At 41.9% G+C, this 24508-nt stretch overlaps 1 protein-coding gene across 3 annotated transcripts in view; it reads right to left on the bottom strand.

Moving 5' to 3' along the window:
• Positions 1-24508, bottom strand: part of ywhae1 (tyrosine 3-monooxygenase/tryptophan 5-monooxygenase activation protein, epsilon polypeptide 1) — a 46654-nt gene that overhangs the window by 9135 nt on the left and 13011 nt on the right. For all 3 annotated transcript variants that reach the window (XR_013499064.1, XM_078224589.1, XM_078224590.1), the window contains exons 2-3: positions 5925-6124; positions 2384-2490 (exon numbers count right to left, since the gene is read on the bottom strand). Coding sequence is in view for 2 of the 3 variants with exons in the window: in XM_078224589.1 (XP_078080715.1) it covers positions 2384-2490; positions 5925-6124 (307 nt within the window). In the remaining variant the exon portion in view is untranslated. The remainder of the gene's footprint in view (positions 1-2383; positions 2491-5924; positions 6125-24508) is intronic.

Genomic DNA, 24508 nt, shown 5'->3' with positions numbered 1-24508 from the left:
TGAGTTACAGGTCACCATGCTTTAGCATGGAAATGTATGAGAGAGAGACAATGGCTAGCCTTAAGAGTTGATGCAGGATTTACAATAAATTTGCTTTCCTGTAAGGTACAAAAAGCCAGTAGGAAAAGTGATCCAACCATGGCTAACAAAAAGTTAAGCATTCTATCCGAACAAAGGATGAGGCTTATAAATCTGCAAAATAAAAAGCAATAAGCCTAAGGATTGGGAGCATATTAAAATTCAAAAGAGAACCAAGAAATTGATGAGGAAATAGAATGAAATTAAACTACAGAGGAATATAAAAATAGACTGTAAAAGCTTCTATAGACATGCAAAAAGGAACAGGTTAAAGACAAATGCAGGCTCATTACAGACTGGGAACAGATAATTTATAAAAGGTATTAAGGAAATGGCAGAGAAACTAAACAAATACTTTGTTTGGATGAAAATACCAAAAACCTCCCTGAAACACAGAAGCCAAGTGACAAGTGGGATTAAAGATCTGGGCGGCACGGTAGCACAGTGGTTAGCACTGCTGCTTCACAGCTCCAGGGTCCCAGGTTCGAATCCCGGCTCGGGTCACTGTCTGTGTGGAGTTTGCACATTCTCCTCGTGTCTGCGTGGGTTTCCTCCGGGTGCTCCGGTTTCCTCCCACAGTCCAAAGATGTGCGGGTTAGGTTGATTGGCCAGGTTAAAAATTGCCCCTTAGAGTCCTGGGATGTGTAGGTTAGAGGGATTAGCGGGTAAATATGTTGGGGTAGGGCCTGGGTGGGATTGTGGTCGGTGCAGACTCGATGGGCCGAATGGCCTCCTTCTGCACTGTAGGGTTTCTATGATTTCTATGAAATATTAGTAAACAAGTAATGCTGGAGAAATTAATGGGGCTCTAAGTTGACTAATCCCCTGGACCTGATGATCTATATCCCTGAGTGTTGGAGGAGGTGGCTGTAGAGATAGTGAATGCATTAATGATCATCTTTCACATTATTATAGATTCTGGGACAATGTCTGTAGATTACAAGGCAGCAAATAACACCCCACTATTTAAGATAGAAGAGGGAGAGAAAACGGAACTACAGACCTGTCAGCTTGACATCAATAGTAGGGAAATGCTAGAATCAATTCTGAAGGATGTGATAACTGGTCACTTAGAAAATAGTGAGATTGGGCAGAGTCAACACGGATCAGTGAAAGACAAATCGTTTTTGACAAATCTTTGAGGATGATACTGCTAGAAAAGGGTGAACCAGTGGATGTGATGTACTTGGGTTTTCAGAAGACTTTCACGAAAGTCTTGCACAGGTTAGTAAGCAAAATTGGAGCTCATGGGATTGGACGAAATATACTGATATAGACTAAGGATTGATTAACAGACCAAAAAAAGAGGGGGATAAACAGCTCATTTTCAGGTTGGCAGGCTGTGGCGTGCTGCAAGGATCAGTGTTTCACAACCTATATTAATGATGTGAATGTGGGGACCAAATGTAATATTTTCAAATTTGATGACAAAGTTTGGCAGGAATGGGAGTTGTGAGGATGATGCAGAAGCTTCAAGGAGATTTAGACAGACTAAGTGAGTGGGCTCGAACATGGCAGATGGAATATGTGGAAAAATGTGAAGTTATCCACTTTGGTAGGAAAAGCAGAAATGCAGAGTATTTCTTAAATGGGGAAGATTGAGAAGTGTTGATGTGCAACAAATCCTGGGTGTTCTTGTTCATAAGTTACTGATTCTATGAAAGCTAACTTGCAGATTCAACAAACAATTAGGAAGACAAATGATGTTAGCCTTTATTGCAAGGGGATTGGAGCACAGAAATAAGGAAGTTTTGCTGCAGTTATTTAGAATTTTGGTGAAAACACACCTGGAATACTGTGTATAGTTTTGGCATTAGAGGCCAAGTGCAATGAAGGTTCACCAGACTAATCCTGGGGATATTGAGATTGTCCTAAAGACCGAGGAGACTGGTCTGTATTCTCTAGAATTGAGGAAAGGGTGTATAAAATGTTTACAGGGCTTGACAGATTAGATGCAGGATGTTTTCCCTAGATTGGGGACAGGGTGGTTTAGAATCAGGGGACACGATCTCAAGAGCAGGAGGTAGGCCAATTAGGGCTGAGATAAGGAGACATTTCTTCAGTCAGAAGGTGGCAAATCTTTGGAATTCTCTACTCCAGAGAATTGTGGAAGCTCAGTGATCAAGCTCAAAGCAGAAATGGACAGTCTTCAGGACACTAGTGACATTTAAGGGATATGGGGATAGTGCAGGAAGATAGCACTGAGGTAGATCAGCCATGATCGGGGTTAAATGGGGGAGCAGGCTCGATGGGCCAAATAGCCGACAGATGTTCCTAGCCATGCCCTGAGATGTTCAGTACATACATTTTATAGTAGAAAACCTTTGACTCTCCGGAGTTGGCAGCAGGAATGAGGTGTTTATCCAGTACATCCAGAATGTCATTACAAATTGATTTCAGCTCATCCTCAACCTGAAATCACAAGATTTAAAATTACAAATCAGAGATCAAACTCTCACAGACCAAGATTATTTACTGCAAACGTGTTACTTTCTCGTGTGTATAAATTAAAAGGACCACCATTCATCACCCAGATAAAAGCATCCTCAATTGGAAGCAATATCTCGAGTTTCATTATGTATTTGTAAACATGTATAGAAAGCCACAGAAATACCATCATGAGCCATAGAACTCAAGACTTGTGAATTCCAAGCAACAGTGGCAAAGTGCATTTGTTTTACTTTAGTTCACATGCAGCCATGACAATGAACAGTTCCACGGTCTCCATCATCACTGCTCAAAACCATTTTCTGCAGTTGCAACAAGCAACCCCAGAATAGTCCCCTCGGATTTGTTCTTTCTCATCTCTATCCAATGTGGGTAAATATCTCTGCTATCCAGACTGACATGGTGAAGATGGGGAGGTGATGGCCTAATGGTATTATCGCTAGACTATTAATCCAGACACTCAGCTAATGTTCTGTGGACCTGGGTTCGAATCCCGACACAGCAGATGGTGGAATTTGAATTCAATAAAAAATATCTGGAATTAAGAATTTACTGATGACCGTGAAACCATTGATTGTCGGAAAAACCCATCTGGTTTATTAATGCTCTTTAAGGAAATGTGCTGTCCATACTCTCTGGCCTACATGTGGCAATGTGGTTGACTCTCAAATGCCTTCGAATGGCCTAACAAGCCACTCAGTTGGAGGGCAACTAGGAATGGACAATAAATGCTGGCCAGCCAGCGACACCCGTGTCCCATGAATGAATTTTTAAAAAATCAAAATTCTTTTAGACTAGAGACAAAGAAGACTGAATAGCTGAACATTCACACACTTAAAAAAGTACTCCCAGGACTAAAGAATTTCCTGGGTCAACTGTTACACAAAATGCCTGATGCATATGTCACATTCCTAAATATAAAACATTGAACTGACTACTTCAATGACACCATCAGGCAAAGTTCCAAGCTTGAGCTTAGATTGATGGAAAAAAAAGTTCATGCAGCCAACTTTCAACCAGAGCATTAGGGGATTTTGTTTCCTCTTCCCGCAGGAATAACGCATTCCTAGAAAAACTATTCATTTGATCTGAGCACAAGCTGAAAATTCAAAACTAGGAGCCTGCCATTCAGTAAAGTTAAGATTTAGTACTCTGGCTCAAGTTTTCCCAACACAAACCATTTGTCTCTGCAAGTAATCGATTTTATTATAGCTGGTTCATTACCCACACTCACTCCTAAGCACATTTAGAGAACTGCTTCAGATTACAAACGTAGGGCCTGGTGCTGCTTCTGAAATTAAGTGCAGTATAACCTGAGACATACACCATCTACCTGGGCGCATATTTTAACTAACTCCCAACTGGAATGCAGGGAAGTGGAGCCAGGCTTTTCGCCTAGATTTGCCACAGGAGGCCCAACTGATGTTAGTGGCTGGAGCAAACTTTCTGTATCTTAAGATTTTGTATCTCAAGTTCAGCACTCGTTTAAATTACTGAGTTCATGTGCCAGCAGGTCTTTACGGTTCAGAAACCAGGGGCTGTAGACTTTCCTCGAGGCCTTTAACTTTTTAAAAAAAATTCAGGGTTGGGTTTGTAGTTAAAACTACGGCAGTCACTCCAATCAGTGGCTCATTTAAATCACCACAGCATCATATGTGAGCCACAAGATGAACATGAAAATGTAATAACGAGGTCCCTGCTCAACTCCTGTGGGTGCTTCACCAACTATCAAATTGCCAGTTACTAAAACTATTAGATTGCAGCTTTTGCTCCACCCAATTTCTACCTGGTAGTCAAGTTAAACCCCACAATTCAAATGTCCATGTGAAGGGATTCAAATCCTCTTAGTATTTTCACATTTACTGGACATGGAATTGGAATTCCTCATTTGCATTCCAAAGGAAACAAAGCCTGGAAAACCTTCGCTGCACCCCCTCTATAGCAAGGACATCCTTCCTCAGATAAGGACACCAAAACTGCACACAATATTCCAGGTGTGGCCTCACATTTATCCACATTATATTGCATCTGCCGTGCATATGCCCACTCACTCAGTCTGTCCAAATTATGCTGAAGCATCTTGCATTCTCCTCACAGCTCATCTTCCCACCCAACTTTGCATCATCTGCCAATTTGAAGATAATACATTCAGTTCCTGCATCCAAATCATGAAAATATGTAACGAATATTTGGGATTCTTGATTTGAGATCCCTGCGATACCCCACTAGTCATTGCCTATCAACCAGAAAATTACCCATTTATCCCAACTCTTTGCTTCCTGTCTGCTAACTAGCTTTCTATCCATCAAGACATTACCCACAATCCCATGTGCTTTAACTTTACATAGTAGTCTGCTATATGAGACTTCGCTGAAAGTCTTCTGAAAAGTCTAAATAAACCATATCACTGGTTCTCCCTGGTCAACTTTACTAGCTACATCCCAACGAACTCCAATAGATTTGTCAAGCATGATTGCCCTTTCTAAATCCATGCTGACCATCTGATTATACCACTGCTTTCCAATTCCTTACTAATGGACTCCAGCAGATTCCCTACTACTGACATTAGGCTCACTGGTCTGTAGTTCCCAGTTTTTTCTCCACCTCCCTTTCTGAATAGCAGGCTTACATTAGGAACCATGCCAGAGTCTAAAGAATTTCGGAAAATTGCCACATCACCATTGGATTTACTATTTCTAGGGCCACTTCCTTAAATACTCTGGGATGAAAATTATCAGGCTCTGGAGATTTATCTACCTTCAATCCCATCAATTTCCCCAAAACTATTTCTCTATGAGCACTGATTTCCTTCAGCTCCTCACTGAAGCGTGTTTCTCAGAACTTCTGGTACATTGCTTCTGTCTTCACAAAGGAAGACACAACTAAAGAACGAATTTAGTTCCTCAGCCATTTTTGTTCTCTGGAATGAATTTCCCCCTTTTCTGATATATTTGGTTATTACATTAACTGCCTCCATTAGAACATAATTCAAGGATAAAAGGTTAGTCTATTGTATTGTCTTATAAAAGAATTTGCAACTTTGTGAATGCCAGCAAGATTGTTTTTATTACCATTTCCAGTTGCCTTGACAACTAATGGCTTAGATCACCTCAGGAAGGCAGCAAGAGTCAACCCTCTATCACCTTACCTGGTAGGTTACTGTTTCTCATATCTGCAGTTACTGCAATGCACGTTTTTGTAGGACGACGACATCAACATGGAACAGACTTTTTTTCTAAAAAGATACTGAAATATGAATCAAAGTCACCAGCTTAAACTCACTTCCAGTTTCTTTGGTGGACTCAGTAATCAACCTACTGCCAAGAAACAATTGATATACTGGCTGTTTCATACATCTCTAATTTGTAAGGGCTGGATGGCAAACCTTTTGGTCTTACCGTTTTTCTGTATTCACGGATCATTTTTAGTTTGTCCTCTCCACCTTTGTTTTCCTCCTTTTGCTCAATACTGCTGATTATCCTCCAGGACGCTCTCCGTGCTCCAATCACATTTTTATAGGCCACAGACAGTAAATTCCTTTCCTCAACCGTCAACTCTACGTCCATGCCAGCTACCCTCTTCATTGATTCCACCATTTCTGTGTCACAGGAAAGAAACATAAATCAAAGTAACGAGTGATGATCAATGCAGAATGGGCTAATTCTTAAACTGAGCTTCAGCCTTCATTATTTTGGAGTGGCAAAAGAAAGATTAATAGAACCAAAGTGCAAATGGCATCTAAACCCCAAATTCTGGCATCTCACAGCATAAAGTAGATTGAGTAAAACACTGCACACCAAATGCCATGTCCACACAAACTCGAACACTGCCAAACCAATCCATTAGTTGTTTCTCAGCAGAAATTTTATTTTCCAATATACCATTTTAGAAATCCATACCATCTTATGGTGTAGTTGCTGCATCATTTCAAATGGTAAAAATGTAATCCAATCATTACTTTTTCATTGCATAGAAATTTAGTTAAAGCAACACCAGAAACTTTCCCAATAACCTGCATAAACAAGAAACTTCAAGTGGCATTCATTTGATCAAAATGTACATAAAATCAGCAGTATTATTCTGTACCTGGCTTTCAGCCCACAATAAACAGTTACCTGTGCAGTTTAAGCAACAAATCCAATCTCTACCTCTAATTTAGTTCCAGAATGGACAGACGTTGCACAATTGGCACCCCATAAAACGTTGCTCAGTGCACCACACCCATATATTGGCCAAATGCCTGCAGTTACTTTACTTTGGCACACAACAGCTCCACTATTACAAACTCAAGCACTCCAGGCTCCTTCTTGAGGTAATGAAGTTATACCTTCCACCCATTCCTCCCGAAATCCCCACCCAGGCTATGTTTACATAGTAATATCCCCTCATATCAAGCTCTACCCCAGCAAATACAGTTGAATAAGCTAGACCTACCACTTACAGCATACAACATCAGATTGTGTCCGTGCTGCATGCAGCCTTTTATAAACTCCACGCAGTTTGAGAATGGACAAAATGAAACAAAAGCGTAGATAGCCATGTCATTGAGCAAATAGGCTCAGCTGGCTGGTTCATGATGCGGTGTGAAGCCAACAGTGCGGGTTCAAGTCCTGCATCAGCTGAAGTTACTCAAAGGCCCGCCTTTTCAACTTTGCCCCTTGCCTGAAGTGTGATGATCCTCAGGTTAAAATCACCACCAGTCAACTTTCCCCCTCAAAGGGGAGAGCAGCCTGTCATCTGGGACTATGGCAACTTTATCATTATCTTTATAATCACTCCCAAAACATTTGAACAAAAAGGTCTCAAGTAACTGAATTAGACAAATTAATTTTAGAATTGGATCCATTCATTGCTTTCTAATGGTCAAATTACTGTTCAGGGCGGCACGGTAGCACAGTGGTTAGCACTGCTGCTTCACAGCTCCAGGGACCTGGGTTCGATTCCCGGCTTGGGTCACTGTCTGTGTGGAGTTTGCACATTCTCCTCGTGTCTGCGTGGGTTTCCTCCGAGTGCTTCAGTTTCCTCCCACAGTCCAAAGATGTGCAGGTTAGGTTGATTGGCCATGCTAAAATTGCCCCTTAGTGTCCTTAGATGCGTAGGTTAGAGGGATTAGCGGGTAAATATGTAGGGATAAGGGGGTAGGGCCTGGGTGGGATTGTGGTCGGAGCAGACTCGATGGGCCAAATGGCCTCTTTCTGCACTGTAGGGTTTCTATCTATGTAAATATGTAAGACTCATTACATAGAATTGAGATTTTCAACCAATATTTTCAAAAGAGAATTTAGTTTAGGTCTGCGAAAAACATTAATCAGTGGTTTCAGAGTTGTCAATTTCAATTGATGATTCTTTTGGACTTTGATATCCTCTCAAACGAATTAACCTGGTTTCAGACAGAAGTCCTGCAAATGGACTTCCATGGAAGTACCATCTTGATTCTGTCTACAGGAACCCACCGACACAGATGTCCTTTCCATTAGCTTTTGAGAAAAATCCACAACCAAATTTGCTCCAAAGCCACTTCAGAACAAAAATAAACAGATTACAATTTAGGACAAGTTATACCTGTTTCACTTCTGGTACCAATGCACATGTAGCCACAAGATGATCCCAACCCAAGTTAAGTCTGGAGCTATCTATGTGTGTCAAAGACAAATTGGAATCAGCCCTGGTGAACTTCTTACAATTATATTTTTAGTAGCTCGTGAAAAATGCAAAGATGGCTGGAATGTACCAGAACTAATTCACAATCCAGTATCAAAAATGAGCAAACCATCCAAAGGTCAAGCATAGCACCTGAAATTTTCTTTCATATAATAAAGACTCATGCCATTTGTGGCAACACCTACTACACAGACCTCAAGCAATATAAAACTGTTTAACATTCAGATTTAGACTCTAGGAAAGTAAGCAGCCCTTCTTAGCCATTTCACATGCCAGCCCATTCCAATTAGCAGGATTATAACCAAGGAAAGCAGAAAAGTGACTAACCAAAATCATTACTGGGTGGAAGTCGGATGCAATAATGACCTATTTGACTATTAGTACTGATAAGTGTAAGCAAGTCTCACCCTTTCGGATAAAAGATTCTCAACTGAAAAGTAGCAAAATTTAGACAAGGTAAACAAAACAAGTACTGCACAGACCAGGCAGCAACAGTCAACAAATGTGCAAGTTCCAAAAGACATTCAGCATTCTAAAGGTTTCATGTCAGTGCTGTGACCCCAGTGGCATAACGCATTCTTCAGTTTTCTTTTGAAATTTGTTGCAACTAATTTACTGATATTGTGCTCGTCAGGGCAATGCTGCACATTCCCTATCCTCACCAAAATAGTTTGGACTTTCTAACACAAACTGAGAAGTTATTTTTCCCCCCCCTCTATCGATGGTAGGCATCGTGCTGAAGCATGGTTACTGGGCTGTAGTCATTCAGCATTCTATGCAAAGAGCCAATCTTCATGGTATGAACTTTGACATTAGTGTCAGCAAGCTAGTTTTGCAGAAGAGTACATCACAGACCAGTCCAATCTTGCAGCTAAAAGCAAACTACACAATCATAGAATCATTCAACCAGAATTTCACAGCAAAATAAGAGTTCAGTTTATCCCACCTGGGCCAGCTCTCATTTTCTTTAAAAATTAATATCCTTCCCTTTTAGAAATTTAATTACGCTCTTTCCACCACTCTTGAATGAATGCTGTGCAAGGACTCCATCCTAATCTTTCCTCCCACTATTCATTTAATAGCTAACATTTACCTCAACTCCAGTAGAAAGCTTAATATGACTCATTTCCTTCATTATCAGACCTCCTCTGAGCCCCAAACATTAACAGAAACAGTTGCTCAAATCTCTCATCGCTAAAGACCCAACCGACCTCCACCAGTATCTCCTCTGTACCTTGTCAGAAAGATGAATCTCGAATGCTTTACTCTCCTCTCGCCCCATTCAAGCTCCTAGCTACCCCTGCTGCTGAGATCTAGCTACCCCTGCTGCTGAGATCTAGCTACCCCTGCTGCTGAGATCTAGCTACCCCTGCTGCTGAGATCTAGCTACCCCTGCTGCTGAGATCTAGCTACCCCTGCTGCTGAGATCTAGCTACCCCTGCTGCTGAGATCTAGCTACCCCTGCTGCTGAGATCTAGCTACCCCTGCTGCTGAGATCTAGCTACCCCTGCTGCTGAGATCTAGCTACCCCTGCTGCTGAGATCTAGCTACCCCTGCTGCTGAGATCTAGCTACCCCTGCTGCTGAGATCTAGCTACCCCTGCTGCTGAGATCTAGCTACCCCTGCTGCTGAGATCTAGCTACCCCTGCTGCTGAGATCTAGCTACCCCTGCTGCTGAGATCTAGCTACCCCTGCTGCTGAGATCTAGCTACCCCTGCTGCTGAGATCTAGCTACCCCTGCTGCTGAGATCTAGCTCAATACCATACAATGCAATATGTGCACATGACACTTCTCCAGCCTTATGTCTAACATTACCTATTGGGCAAGTACTTTAGAGAGACAGCTAGTTGCAACTTCTAGAAAATGAGAGATCTAATAGCAGAGGTAAAAATTACAGGGGAAAATATTGTATTTAGTCAATAAATCACTACAGGCTTATTTCATGAACCAGTTTATAAGACAGACAAAAAGACAATCTTACCCAAAACTGATAAATGGGGCATAAGCTACTGTTGAAATTCATGTACCAGGCTTTGATTACCACTTGGTGTCACCAGCACACTACGTATATTTTAAGAGATCAGTATTTGCAAAGCATAAATCTAGTACAGTACCAGAACCAAAACGGTGGGTGTAATTAAATATTAGAAAACACAGCTAGAGATAACACCACATTAATGCCAGAGACATTAACTGCAGTTCTATTGGGTTCATATACAGGACAGATAAACAAACAGCTGGCTTACTTCCAAACACACAAGACTAAACTATTACCGACAGACATCTAGTAGAAATACCTCAGACCACTTGGAAACCTAGTTAGTCCTAAACACACACACAAGAAAATAGTTAACATTAATTAGCTGAATGCTTTCATTTGGTGGCTGTGGTGCCGATGCCCCTAATAGCATTTGCAAGAGCCCATAAACCCTCCCACCAATTAGGAACCTTTTCAACAGCTGATGGGATATGACCAAGGGAGTGTTCACATCCCACTTGGACTGTTAACCAGCCTGTGAACTAATCAGCCTGTGAATTCTTGCACAACTACACATGGTTCTCCAAGGGAAGGTTGCAAAGACAAGTATGGTAGCCATATGTACGCTCATTTTGAATGGACCCCGAAAAATTACTGAAGGCAACACATTCTGCTGAGCTAACTATAGCCTTGTTACACATGTGTTCAAATTCACTGGTCCCATTCATATTGGTACACAAGAGACAAATTGTTTGTTCCAGATCACAGCTAAACATGTTTAAACAGGACAGAGGGAACAGCTGCACTAAAATGTACAGGTAACATGGAAAAATTCATGGATAATAGTTTTCTTGGAATGCAACAGTCCTACATCGAATATCAAAGACAGTTTGACAACTAAGTTTTGTCAGTCACAATGAGAACCAAATAATTAACAGGAAAATACAAATACACCCTTAGTTTATTAGTGCATTCTATAGAAACAAATGCCACAGGAGATCTGCATAGCTGATTCGTAACCATTCACTGCGTCGGTGAATGCCCCGCCCTATGACTCATTGCTAACAGACAGAATTAAAGTAATCCAACAGGCCAGGCTGCTTCCTCATTTTACCGAACTGTAATCCACAAATTGCCCAGGCAATAATTCTATTGCTAATGCAGCACTTTTTCCCTGTCCCAATACTCTATGCTAGGATATAATGCAGCCTTCATTTTAATACTCAATTTCCTACACTGAACCAAAACTGCTAAGAATGGAGCTGTTTCAACATACAAATCAATGAACTAAGCAAAAAGTCCATGAAATATTAGTTTAAGAGATGTTCCCCTTCCCATGTCTGTCACTTTCCCCTGCCTCTTGAAACATTTGACTCTTGCTGATAGCATATTCAATCACAGAAAATCCAAAGTTCAGTACTTTGCGATTGATCAAATGTCTTTAAGGAATATTCATAGCTTTATAAAACCACCCCAGCTAAAAGATTCGATCCAGCTAAAGGCTAACAAGTCATGTGGTAACTGAATTTGGAATCCCAGATCAAGAGAAATCTGTCACCTCACTCGATAAACACACATACAAAGCAGGAAGATCTCCCAAATAGTAGATTCAGAGTCTTGTTCAATTGTCTCCTTTCCTAGCTTAAAGCTAGAAAGCAGCCACTCCCTAACATCTATAGAACCTGCAGTTCCAAACCTGTTATCATACCACTCCCTGCAACAGGAAAACTGGGTTTAGAAACCACCCTGCAAACTGTCCACTTCAACAAACTAGCCCAAAGCTTATTCCAAATTCAATTTGCCTTTATATTGCAAGTTTAAGTTTATTTGTTAGTGTCATAAGTAGGCTTACATTAACACTGCAATGAAATTACTGAAAATCCCCTAGTCGCCAGACTCCAATGCCTGTTCGGGTACACCGAGGGAGAATTTAGCATGCCAATGCACCTAACCTGCATATCTTTGGACTCCGGGAAGAAACCGGAGCACCCGGAGGAAACCCACGCAGACATGGGAGAATGTGCAGAGTCTGCACAGTGACCCAAGCCAAGAATTGAACCCAGGTCCCTGGCATTGTGAAGCAGCAGTGCTAACCATTGTGCTGCCATGCCACCTTACATCGCAGAAATACAAAGAACACATTGGAGTGCCAAGTAAATTGCATGTTGATTTTGGCCTGCATTAGTACGGATGTAACCATAAGCCACAAACCTAAACCAAATATCACCCATCGTTTTGCATGCAAAGAAAATCTCATATCATATCATACAGTTAAGAATCAACTTCAGTTGTAATATGGCCATATCACCTTACAGTACTACAGGGGATTCTTTAAAAAGTCAGTAATATAAAAGGCTGAAACAGTCTATAGGAACAGGAGGCAATTTAGCCCCTTGAGCCAGTTTCCATCATTCAATGATACCATACTTGATGTGGCACCCAACGCTATATATCTTTGGCCTTTGCCACATATCCCCTAATACCTTTGGTGAATAAAAAAACTGTCAGCTTCAACATTAACAACTGATCTATTATCAATAGTTGTTTGTGAACCAGTGTTCCAAACTTCAACCAGTCTGTGTTTAAAAGTAACAACCAAAATGTGCCATGCAATTGAGAATTTTTTTTTAAGGGTTTGATTATTTCCATTCAATCAAGTCTGAATGCAGTACCTGAAGTAGATTTACAATATACATTTGAATCCTTATGAAAACAATGGTTAGAATTCTGCTAGCAGTAATTTGCAATAAAAAGAATTAGAAAATTAATGTGAAGATGAATCGGCCTCGCAGGTGGAGGATGCGGTCAAGAAGGCGTATGGCGTACTAGCCTTCATTAATCGAGGGATTGAGTTTAGGAGTCGGGAGATAATGCTGCAGCTTTATAGGACCCTGGTTAGACCCCACTTGGAGTACTGCGCGCAGTTCTGGTCACCTCATTACAGGAAAGATGTTGAAGCCATTGAAAGGGTGCAGAGGAGATTTACAAGGATGTTGCCTGGATTGGGGGGCATGCCTTATGAGGATAGGTTGAGGGAGCTTGGTCTCTTCTCCCTGGAGAGACGAAGGATGAGAGGTGACCTGATAGAGGTTTACAAGATGTTGAGGGGTCTGGATAGGGTGGACTCTCAGAGGCTATTTCCAAGGGCTGAAATGGTTGCTACGAGAGGACACAGGTTTAAGGTGCTGGGGGGTAGGTACAGGGGGGATGTCAGGGGTAAGTTTTTCACTCAGAGGGTGGTGGGTGAGTGGAATCGACTGACGTCGGTGGTGGTGGAGGCAAACTCGTTGGGGTCTTTTAAGAGACTTCTGGATGAGTACATGGGATTTAATGGGATTGAGGGCTATAGATAGGCCTAGAGGTGGGGATGTGATCGGCGCAACTTGTGGGCCGAAGGGCCTGTTTGTGCTGTGGCTTTCTATGTTCTATGTTCTATCTCTTCCCACCTATATTCAATGCCTCTTTTTAAATGTCAGCATGCCTTTTCTGCAGCCACAACCAGGAAGATTTGTTAAAATCCTTCAAATGTGCAAGATCCATATTCTGCCAACCTGTTTCTTCATCAAGCAAACTTCAAATCATCATGCGCTCTGGCAAAGGAGTGGACAGGGTATATAGCTGGTTAGATCAGCAGCAGTGAACCCATATACTTGCAAAATGGTTCCTACGGCTGCACCAAATACATTTAATCCAAACACATGTTCTAGCAGATTGGCAAAATTAGGGTTCTCTCAGCAATCGCAAAAACCCATCTTTAGTTTGATGCAGGGCTAAATTATGTTCTCATTTTGCACCTTGCAGTAATAGTACCCTTTGTGTTTCTTTAGCTTTTAAGCGCAACTCAACATCCTAGGTACAATATGCAAATCTAATTTTTCAAAGATCCTAAAGAAAGTCCAAGGATCCTTCCTCCAAATCAGCATAGAGTGCAGGCTGACACCACTAGTATTTCTTGCAACACTGCACAGCTCAGACTAAGGAAGGAAATGACCGTTGAAAATGAGTGCTTAATCCCAGGGCTCTCAATTGCCTCAGGACAAATGCAAACTGCCTGCAATGGGCTCAACTTCCCAAATTGATAATCAGCAGGACGATAAGTCATTCTTGGCAAGCAAAGATTAACTTTACACTCGCTAATTTCATATCTTAAACTGGACCCTCATCCGACTAGTACGTGGTTAAACCTGTCAATTTTGACCCATCTATTGCAATAGACAGTTCTCAGATTTCAATAGAGTGCTCATTTTCAGAAGGAAGTTCATCTTATCTGTGCATTTCTTACATTAACTTTACTTTCATTTCTCATCCTTTTTAAAGTCAGCAAGTCCTTGCTGGGATGGGCAATCCAAATACTTCACCCAAGTAGCTTCACGCTCAGAGTACACATTTCAACAATGAGTGTTCGAAGGCTGTTTAGTTGTAGGAGGTAATATAATTCAATACTGATCAGTATTCTGCAACTTGATTGTGTGTCTCTGTATGCCCTGTTTGAGAGCAGACATCCACTCTATCTGATGAAGGAGCAGCGCTCTGAAAGCTAATGGCATTTGCTACCAAATAAACCTGTTGGACTTTAACCTGTTGTTAAAACTCTTACTGTGTTTACCCCAGTCCAACGCCGGCACCTCCACATCATACAAGATGGTGCCAGTTTCTGACAGATTAACAGTGAAACATTTTCATTGTCATCCAACAGTTGAAGCCACAATTAAGGGAACTTGTATCAACTGGTCATAAAGCTAGCATGCTGTACAAGACTAGGGTCATGACATTTGGCCTTCTGCAGTGGGTCCAAGCTTAATTAATCAGACAGATTTAAAACTGGAATCAGAATTTCACTATGCTGCATAAAGGTTCAAAATTATATGGGCATGTTATGACAAGTGGCAATTAACAACGCTTATAAATTGAAACTCCATTTTGACTTTACCTCAATCTCAACTTTATGATGCCACACCAGCACATTCATGTGTGCATTGATGTTCTGCACCACCCATCTGTATGAATGGAAAAGCCAGACTGTCTTTATTAGGTTGGAAACAAGTGTATTATGTAAATTGTTTTGGCACAACCATCACCATTTTAATGCATTTATACACTTTGTTATTCATTTCAGGGATGTAGACATCACTGGCTAGGCCAGCATTTATTGCCACCCCTAATTATCCTCGAGAGAGGTGGCATCGAGAACTGCTGCAGTCCAAAGTGTAAGTACACCTCAGTGCTGTAGATCATACACACGACGGCCACTGTTCAGTGGTGGAGAGATTGAATGTTTGTGGAAAGGGACTGCCTTGTTCTGGATGGGGTTTCAAGCTTCACTCATCCATGCAAGTGAAGAGTATTCCATCACATTCATGACTTGTGCCTTGTAAAGGGTGGGTAGGCTTTGGAGAGTCATGAGGTGAGTTACTTGTCACAGGATTCTTAGCTTTCAATCTGCTCTTGTAGCCATGGTTTTTGTGTGGCCAGTCCAGTTCAGTTTCTGGTCAATGGTAGCTAGGATGTTGTTAATGGGGGATGGTTTCAGCAATGGCAATGCAACTGAATGCCAAGGAGCGATGGTTACATCCTCTCTCGAAGATGGTCAACGCCTCGCACAAATGTTATTTTTCACTTGTCAGCCAAGCCTGGGTATGTCCCGATCTTGTTGCATTTAGGCATGGACTGCTTCAATGTCTGAACATTGTGCAATCAGCGAACATCCCACTTCTGACCCTATGATGGAGGAAGGTTATTGATGAAGCAACTGAAGATGGTTAGGCCTAGAGCACAACCCTGGTAAACTCCTGCAGTTACAATGCCCTGGAGTTGAGATGATTGACCTCCAACCACCACAACCATCTTCCTTTGTGCCGGGTATGACTACAACCAGTGAAGGGTTTTCCCCGATTCCCATTGAAACTAGTTTTTCTAGGGCTCCTTGATGCCATACTCCGTCAAATGCTGCCTTGATGTCAAAGGCAGTCATTCTCACCTCATCTCTGGAGTTCAGCTCTTTTATCCATGTTTGAACCAAGGCTGTAATGAAGTCAGAAGCTGAGTGACGCTGGCAGAACCCAAACTGTTGTATTTAATATGCGCTGAGTCACAGGTGTTTAAGGTTAAACAGGCAATCGACGGTGAATGATGGTTTCATTATATCCCTATATTAACTGAGACTTGTGCTAAGACGAGCTGGCATCAACAATTGCAGAGATCTGACAGGGAATGACAGCATTTAACACCACCGGCTCCTCCCCACGAGTGATTTCTGACGTTGGTTCAGGAACATGTGGGAAAAATGGGCCCAACCTGCAACTCTTCAATTTACAACCCAGTTTTCAGGAACCAACTGTGTTGCAAGTCCCAGGACTGCCTGTACAGATGAAGTTAAATTTGTGTTTTCTATTTACTGGTGCAGCAAAACATAAATTTAACCCCTAAAAGAGTGAAATTCTGCAATAACTGGTTACAACTCATTGTAGCCAAATCTGCACTTTTGTTCACTGTATTCTATCCTAGAGGCTTCAGCTATCCAAATGTGAGCCCCAGCAATGGGCACAAAACTGGCATAGCTGTAAATTGCCTTTTTCTCTATATAAACTGCATGCAAAGGATTCAGTGAGTAGTAAAACTATCTCCAAAATGTAAAAAAGGGAAAGTCACCATCATGTCTACATTAATGACAATCAAAACTAAATACAAATTGGTAAAGAATACAATGGGGAGTTAGAGAATGCAGAAAGGGTTGTAGAATAATTCTGACAGACTACTCAACAGATAAATCCAACAATGATTAGCTTTTGTATACAAATCAAGAGAATGATGCAAGTATAAAACAAATGAGATTGAACTGACAGGAAAACTAAAATGGCAGTGATGGCTCATTCAACTAAATTTCTGAGTATGTGGGGTAAAAGCAAAGAAGGAATAATTTATAAAAATCCTTGCACATATTAGCTGTTACAGCAAATACATACATATTTCCTCACTAAAATAACCCTCTAACCCCAGTGCCAAAGATCTTTTGGTTGAGAACAATAAAATGCAATAGAACTGTCCAATAGCAGCTAAGAACGAATAAAGTTAAAGACCGATTTTCAGGAACACCTGTTTGAAATAATGCACTGCCCTAAAAGGACAGCAAGACCAAGCACAACTCTTAAAGTTAGTCCATCTGATAGCATGTAGTTTTATGCCTCATAAATGAGTTTAATTTTCAATTTATAGACTACCGAGTCAGCCGATCCCCAGAGGCAATACGGAGGGGACGACAAAAAAGATTCAATGCCTTGAAGGTATGGCCTGCCCCCAATTGCCATCCAGTCATATTTGCACAAATGTACCTTGCTAATATCAGGTTCAGCTGTGATGCTCTGTACAATTGAACAGTCTGAATTATTTTAAACTTGATTGGCTACAGGGATAGTTAACAAAGTATGTCGCTGTTTGCCAGCAATAACTACCACCTTCATTGAGAACACAAAAATCATCAAGTGGGATACTTCACAACGTGAAATTAGAAACAATTTCATCCTCGTCCCCTACCTCAAATGCAACTTTCAAATTACCATCTCCCTTTCAGAACACACCAGTTATAAAAGTGCTGTACTGAATGGGTGCAGCATACATTCTTGGGAGACAAAGTTGCCTTTCTAATGCTTCCCTGATGCGCTGCTTAAAAGTATTATATAACAGCTACATAATTTTGTAGCCATTGGTCACAATTTGTAAGTGCAATTATTTTTGACTCTCGATATATTTGGTGTATTGGCCCATCAATAATTCCATAATGGCTTTTGTGATGACTGATCTTTGGGGAGGATAGAGGGAATATGAGATGAGTTTCAAAGTTTTTGAATGAACACTACCTCCGCAAAATGTCAAGAATGACAATCGGCTGGATATACAGTCAAAACATTAACTGGGTTCTTTTACAGGTGGATTTAAAAACTCATTGTTGGGATATCATTTTTGGGACGAAAATCAAAAAGGGCCACAGTGCCGAGTACAGAGACTGGAGAACTCTGAGTAGGTCCAGTAAAGCCAAGAGAAATAAAACAGTGTACAAAACATGACAGGACAGATGGTCTGAGAAAGCAAGGCAAGAGAGCAAGGGAAGTCGAGATTTAGCAAGGCCTTTGACAAGGCACCGCATGGTAGATTGTTGCACAAGGTTAAATCTCACGGGATCCAGGGTAAGGTGGCCAATTAGATACAAAATTGGCTTGATGACAGAAGACAGAGGATGGTTGGAGAGGGTTGTTTTTCCAAATTGGACGCCTGTGACCAGCAGTCTACCTCACGGATCGGTGCTGGGTCCACTGTTGTGTCATTTATACTCAAGATTTGGATGAGAATTTAGGAGGCATGGTTAGTAAGTTTGCAGATGACACCAAGATTGGTGACATAGTGGACAGTGAAGAAGGTTATCTCGGATTGCAACGGGATCTTGATCAATTGAACCAATGGGCTGATAAATGGAGTTTAGTTTAGAGAAATGTGAGGTAATGCATTTTTGCAGATCGAATCGGGGCAGGACCTACTCAGTTAATGGTAGGGCGTTGGGGAGGGTTACAGAACAAAGATTTAGGGGTGCAGGTTCATAGCTCCTTGAAAGTGGAGTCACAGGTGAACAGGGTGGTGAAGAAGGCATTCAGCATGCTTGGTTTCATTGGTCAGAACATTGAATACAGGAGTTGGGACATCTTGTTGAAGTTGTGCAAGACATTGGTACGGCCACACTTGGAATACTGTGTACAGTCTGGTCACCCTATTATAGAAGGATATTATTAAACTAGAAAAAGTGCAGAAAAGATTTACTAGGATGCTACCAGGACTTGATGGATTGAGTTATAAGGAGAGGCTGGATAGACTGGGACTTTTCTCCCTGGAGCGTAGGAAGCTTAGAGTGATTCTAGAGGTCTATAAAATGAGGGGCACAGATCAGCTAGATAGTCAACATCTTTCCCCAAAGGTAGGGGAGTCTAAAACTAGAGGGCATAGGTTTAAGGTGAGGGGGGAGAAATACAAAAGTGTCCAGAGGGACAATCTGTTTCAGAGGATGCTGGGCGTCTGGAACAAGCTGCTAGAGGTAGGAGCAGGTACAATTTTGTCTTTTAAAAAGCATTTAGACAGTTACATGGGTAAGATGGGTAGAGGGATATGGGCCAAATGCGGGCAATTGGGACTAGCTTCGTGGCGAAAACTGGGTAGCATGGACAAGTTGGGCCAAAGGGCCTGTTACCATGCTGTAAACCTGACTCTATATGGGCATTCTTTTATCGCTATCCCTGGCTGCTTTAGAGATGGTGGTACTCGGCTTTCTTGGAACCACTGTAGTCCATGTGCAAGTGCTCCCACTGAACTGTTCAGTAACAAAATCCAGGATTTGGACCCAGAGACAATGAAGAACTGACTATCTTGCAGTGTATTTTGCTTTTTATTTCCACCACTGTGAAACATTCATAAGTATCTGGGTTAATACTCCAACCAAAAAATATCATAGGAAGATTGTATATTTAAACAAATAATGGATTAACAGATTCACGCAGTTCAAAATTGAGAACAATTTTAATATATCAAGTCATAAATTAATAGGTTTTACAGAAAGTCTGCCATTTTGCTTCTCAGCCTTCAATGAGATCAAGATTTAATCACCATTACCAGCTGCTGAGTTTCACAATCCAATTCTTAGCTGTTTTATGTGCGTATTTTTGGTCTGGGGTTTCCATTGTCCTAATTCTCCATTCCCATAAAATGTTAACTCCCTTCACTCATTCAGATATCTAGTCGGCACACAGCCTGTTCGAAGACAAACAGTAGATTCAGAAAGAATGTTCCGGATGGTGGGGGAGTCTAGAACTAGGGGTCATAGTTTGAAGAGAAGGGGTAAACCTTTTAGAACAGAGGTGAGGAGAAATTTCATCAAGAGAGAGTGGTGAATGTGTGGAATTCACTACCACAGAAAGTAATTGAGGTCAAAACATTGAGAGATTTCAAGGATTAGATATAACTCTTGGGGCTAAAGGGATATGGGGAGAATGGGGGGGGGGGGGGGGGGAAGAATCAGGATATTGAACCTGATATCAGGCTCGAAGGGCCAAATAGCCTATTCCTGCTTTTAGTTTCTATTATTCCACTAGTTCTTGTAATGGGAAGCAGACAAGTATTATACTAAAGTTGTACATCATGTGCAGACAGATAAATTGTTCCAATGTTAAATGTTCTTAAGCATACTATACTTGCATGGCCAAACTTAAGGCTGCTAAGTCTTTCACAGCTTTTACAGTATTTCAGAGGAAAAAATGGGCTCCCAAAGGTGGGATGAATCTTCAACAGAATATTTCGAGCAATTCATCACCATTGCGTTGTTGGCAGCAAATTAAAAGTAATCCACAATTTTGAAGTATCTGACTTAAGTGTCATTTCTGCTATTAAGCTGTTTTCAAATGACTGTAGCTGGTTAATGTATAACAGCAGGATGTTTGCATACAATTACAAGTAAATATGCTGAGGCTGCTAAATGACAAACATTAACCTCATTGGGGTATTAGCCCCAGTTGTTACAACCAGAAACAGGCATTCTTTAATCTTGATTTTTGAATGGTGGTCTTATGCTGCATGACTAAACTGGCTACAAAACTTTTTTCATTGAAAATTTACAGTACAGAAAGAGGCCATTCGGCCCATCGAGTCTGCACCGACCACAATCCCACCCAGGCCCTACCCCCACATCCCACCCACTAATCCCTCTAACCTACACATCTCAGGACACTAAGGGCAATTTTTTAGCATAGCCAATCAACCTAACCCGCACATCTTTGGACTGTGGGAGGAAACCCACGCAGACACAAGGAGAATGTGCAGACTCCACAGACAGTGACCCAAGCCGGGAATCGAACCCGGGTCCCTGGAGCTGTGAAGCAGCAGTGCTAACCACTATGCTACCGTGCCGCCCACTGAACCATAACATTATGCATCATTTACACAGAACAACAAAGCACCTCCCAAACTCAAGCTCCATCACCTCGAAGGACAAGGGCACCAGATACATGGGTACACCACCACCTACAAGTTCCCTTCCAAACCGCAAAGAATAAAAAGGTCTTAAGGGTTGTTGACATTGTATGGATTCTTTCCTGGAAACGCAATTGTAGAGTCTATGGCTTGTATTAAGGCAAATTTTAATTGTGTTTGCAGCTGACATATGCATGCGAAAAAAAAGCAGCACCAACATTAAAGAAATACAAGTGTGCTAAACGGATTAAAAATCTACATTCATCGAGGGTTTGGATCATATTGGACCCACAGAAAAGCTTATAGTAAGGACAATTAACTTGGAAAACTTGGGCACTAGATAGCAAACCTGAAAAGCAAAATATACCCGTGCTTGATAATTCATCACTCCGAAATCCTCTACCATTCAAAAGCTGTTTCTAGTGACGTGCACCACTCACTTCAAATAAAGCCACGCTCAGTGCCAGAAGGTTAATACTGAAAGGCTCAATTCCATGGTGCCCAACACCATTTCAATTAGGCTATTAATGGATTTCCTTAAGCTGTCTAATTGTCCTCTGTGCACATTTTTTCATGAGGTATTTCTTTGCAATATTCATAATCAGTGCATTTATACAAGGCAGTCAGTCACTAGTTGAACCAAAAATCAGTTTATACTCTGAAATGCACAATACAAAGCCCATAATTAAATATCAGTAGTATCAGGAGCCAGTGTGAATTTAACATAAGGATATGTTTTGTAAGGTTTCGAAACAAGGAAACATGGCAGCATATTGAATTCTGCATTGAAAATCAAAAATGAGATAAATTACATTAAAAATCCACATCTAAACGCATCATGTTAATGACATCATTTCAAAGGGAACTTCAGACTTTGCACTCCCTTTTATAAACATAGCGCCAAGTACTTGCCAACTTTCAGACTACATGCGGCTACTATTTTAAGGAAATGCCTTTAATCAAATTAACAAGTTTAATCACTAAAGATCCCCATTTCCATTTCTCTGATCACTACCTCTGGATCCAAGTTGAAAACACACTGCCTCTTCCTACCACCCCCACATTAATCTACTGGTGCACGTTACATAGAACAGTACAGCACAGAACAGGCCCTTCGGCCCACGATGTTGTGCCGACCTTCATCTGAAACCAAGATCAAGCTATCCCACTCCCTACCATCCTGGTGTGCTCCATGTGCCTATCCAATAACCGCTTAAATGTTCCTAAAGTGTCTGACTCCACTATCACTGCAGGCAGTCCATTCCACACCCCAACCACTCTCTGCGTGAAGAACCTACCTCTGATATCCTTCCTATATCTCCCACCATGAACCCTATAGTTATGCCCCCTCGTAATAGCTCCATCCACCCGAGGAAATAGTCTTTGAACGTTCACTCGATCTATCCCCTTCATCATTTTATAAACCTCTATTAAGTCTCCCCTCAATCTCCTCCGCTCCAGAGAGAACAGCCCCAGCTCCCTCAACCTTTCCTCATAAGACCGACACTCCAAACCAGGCAGCATCCTGGTAAATCTCCTCTGCACTCTTTCCAGCGCTTCCACATCCTTCTTATAGTGAGGTGACCAGAACTGCACGCAATATTCCAAATGCGGTCTCACCAAGGTCCTGTACAGTTGCAGCATAACCCCACGGCTCTTAAACTCCAACCCCCTGTTAATAAAAGCTAACACACTATATGCCTTCTTCACAGCTCTATCCACTTGAGTGGCAACCTTTAGAGATCTGTGGATATGGACCCCAAGATCTCTCTGTTCCTCCACAGTCTTCAGAACCCTACCTTTGACCCTGTAATCCACATTTAAATTAGTCCTACCAAAATGAATCACCTCACATTTATCAGGGTTAAACTCCATTTGCCATTTTTCAGCCCAGCTTTGCATCCTATCTATGTCTCTTTGCAGCCTACAACAGCCCTCCACCTCATCCACTACTCCACCAATCTTGGTGTCATCAGCAAATTTACTGATCCACCCTTCAGCCCCCTCCTCTAAGTCATTAATAAAAATCACAAAGAGCAGAGGACCAAGCACCGATCCCTGCGGCACTCCGCTAGCAACCTGCCTCCAGTCCGAAAATTTTCCATCCACCACCACCCTCTGTCTTCGATCAGATAGCCAGTTACCTATCCAATCGGCCAACTTTCCCTCTATCCCACACCTCCTTACTTTCATCATAAGCCGACCATGGGGGACCTTATCAAACGCCTTACTAAAATCCATGTATATGACATCAACCGCCCTACCTTCATCAACACACCTAGTTACCTCCTCAAAAAATTCTATCAAATTTGTGAGGCACGATTTGCCCTTCACAAATCCGTGCTGACTATCCCGGATTAATCCGCATCTTTCTAAATGGTCGTAAATCCCATCCCTAAGGACCTTTTCCATCAATTTACCAACCACCGAAGTCAGACTAACCGGTCTATAATTACCAGGGTCATTTCTATTCCCTTTCTTAAACAGAGGAACAACATTTGCCACTCTCCAGTCCTCTGGCACCATCCCCGTGGACAGCGAGGACCCAAAGATCAAAGCCAAAGGCTCTGCAATCTCATCCCTCGCCTCCCAAAGAATCCTAGGATACATTTCATCAGGCCCAGGGGACTTATCGACCTTCAGTTTATTCAAAACTGCCAATACATCCTCCCTCCGAACATCTATTTCCTCCAGCCTATTAGCCTGTAACACCTTCTCTTCCTGAAAAACATGGCCCCTCTCCTTGGTGAACACTGAAGAAAAGTATTCATTCATCACCTCGCCTATCTCTACTGATTCCATACACAAGTTCCCACCACTGTCCTTGACCGGCCCTAACCTCACCCTGGTCACTCTTTTATTCCTCACATAAGAGTAAAAAGCCTTGGGGTTTTCCTTGATCCGACCCGCCAAGGACTTCTCATGTCCCCTCCTAGCTCTCCTCAGCCCCTTTTTCAGCTCGTTCCTTGCTAACTTGTAACCCTCAGTCGAGCCATCTGAACCTTGTTTCCTCATCCCTACATAAGCTTCCCTCTTCCTTTTCACAAGACATTCCACCTCTTTTGTGAACCACGGTTCCCTCACTCGGCCATTTCCTCCCTGCCTGACAGGGACATACCTATCAAGGACACCCAGTATTTGTTCCTTGAAAAAGTTCCACTTTTCATCAGTGCCTTTCCCTGACAGTTTCTGTTCCCATCTTATGCCCCCTAATTCTTGCCTAATCGCATCATAATTACCTCTCCCCCAATTGTAAGCCTTGCCCTGCCGTCCGGCCCTATCCCTCTCCATTGCAATAACAAAAGACACCGAATTGTGGTCACTATCTCCAAAGTTCTCTC

Source organism: Mustelus asterias, chromosome 12, assembly GCF_964213995.1.
Source record: "Mustelus asterias chromosome 12, sMusAst1.hap1.1, whole genome shotgun sequence".
In the NCBI taxonomy this organism is placed as follows: domain Eukaryota; kingdom Metazoa; phylum Chordata; class Chondrichthyes; order Carcharhiniformes; family Triakidae; genus Mustelus; species Mustelus asterias.
The sequence above is the reverse complement of the archived record's forward strand: the minus strand, read 5'-3'. Positions and strand labels throughout refer to the sequence as shown.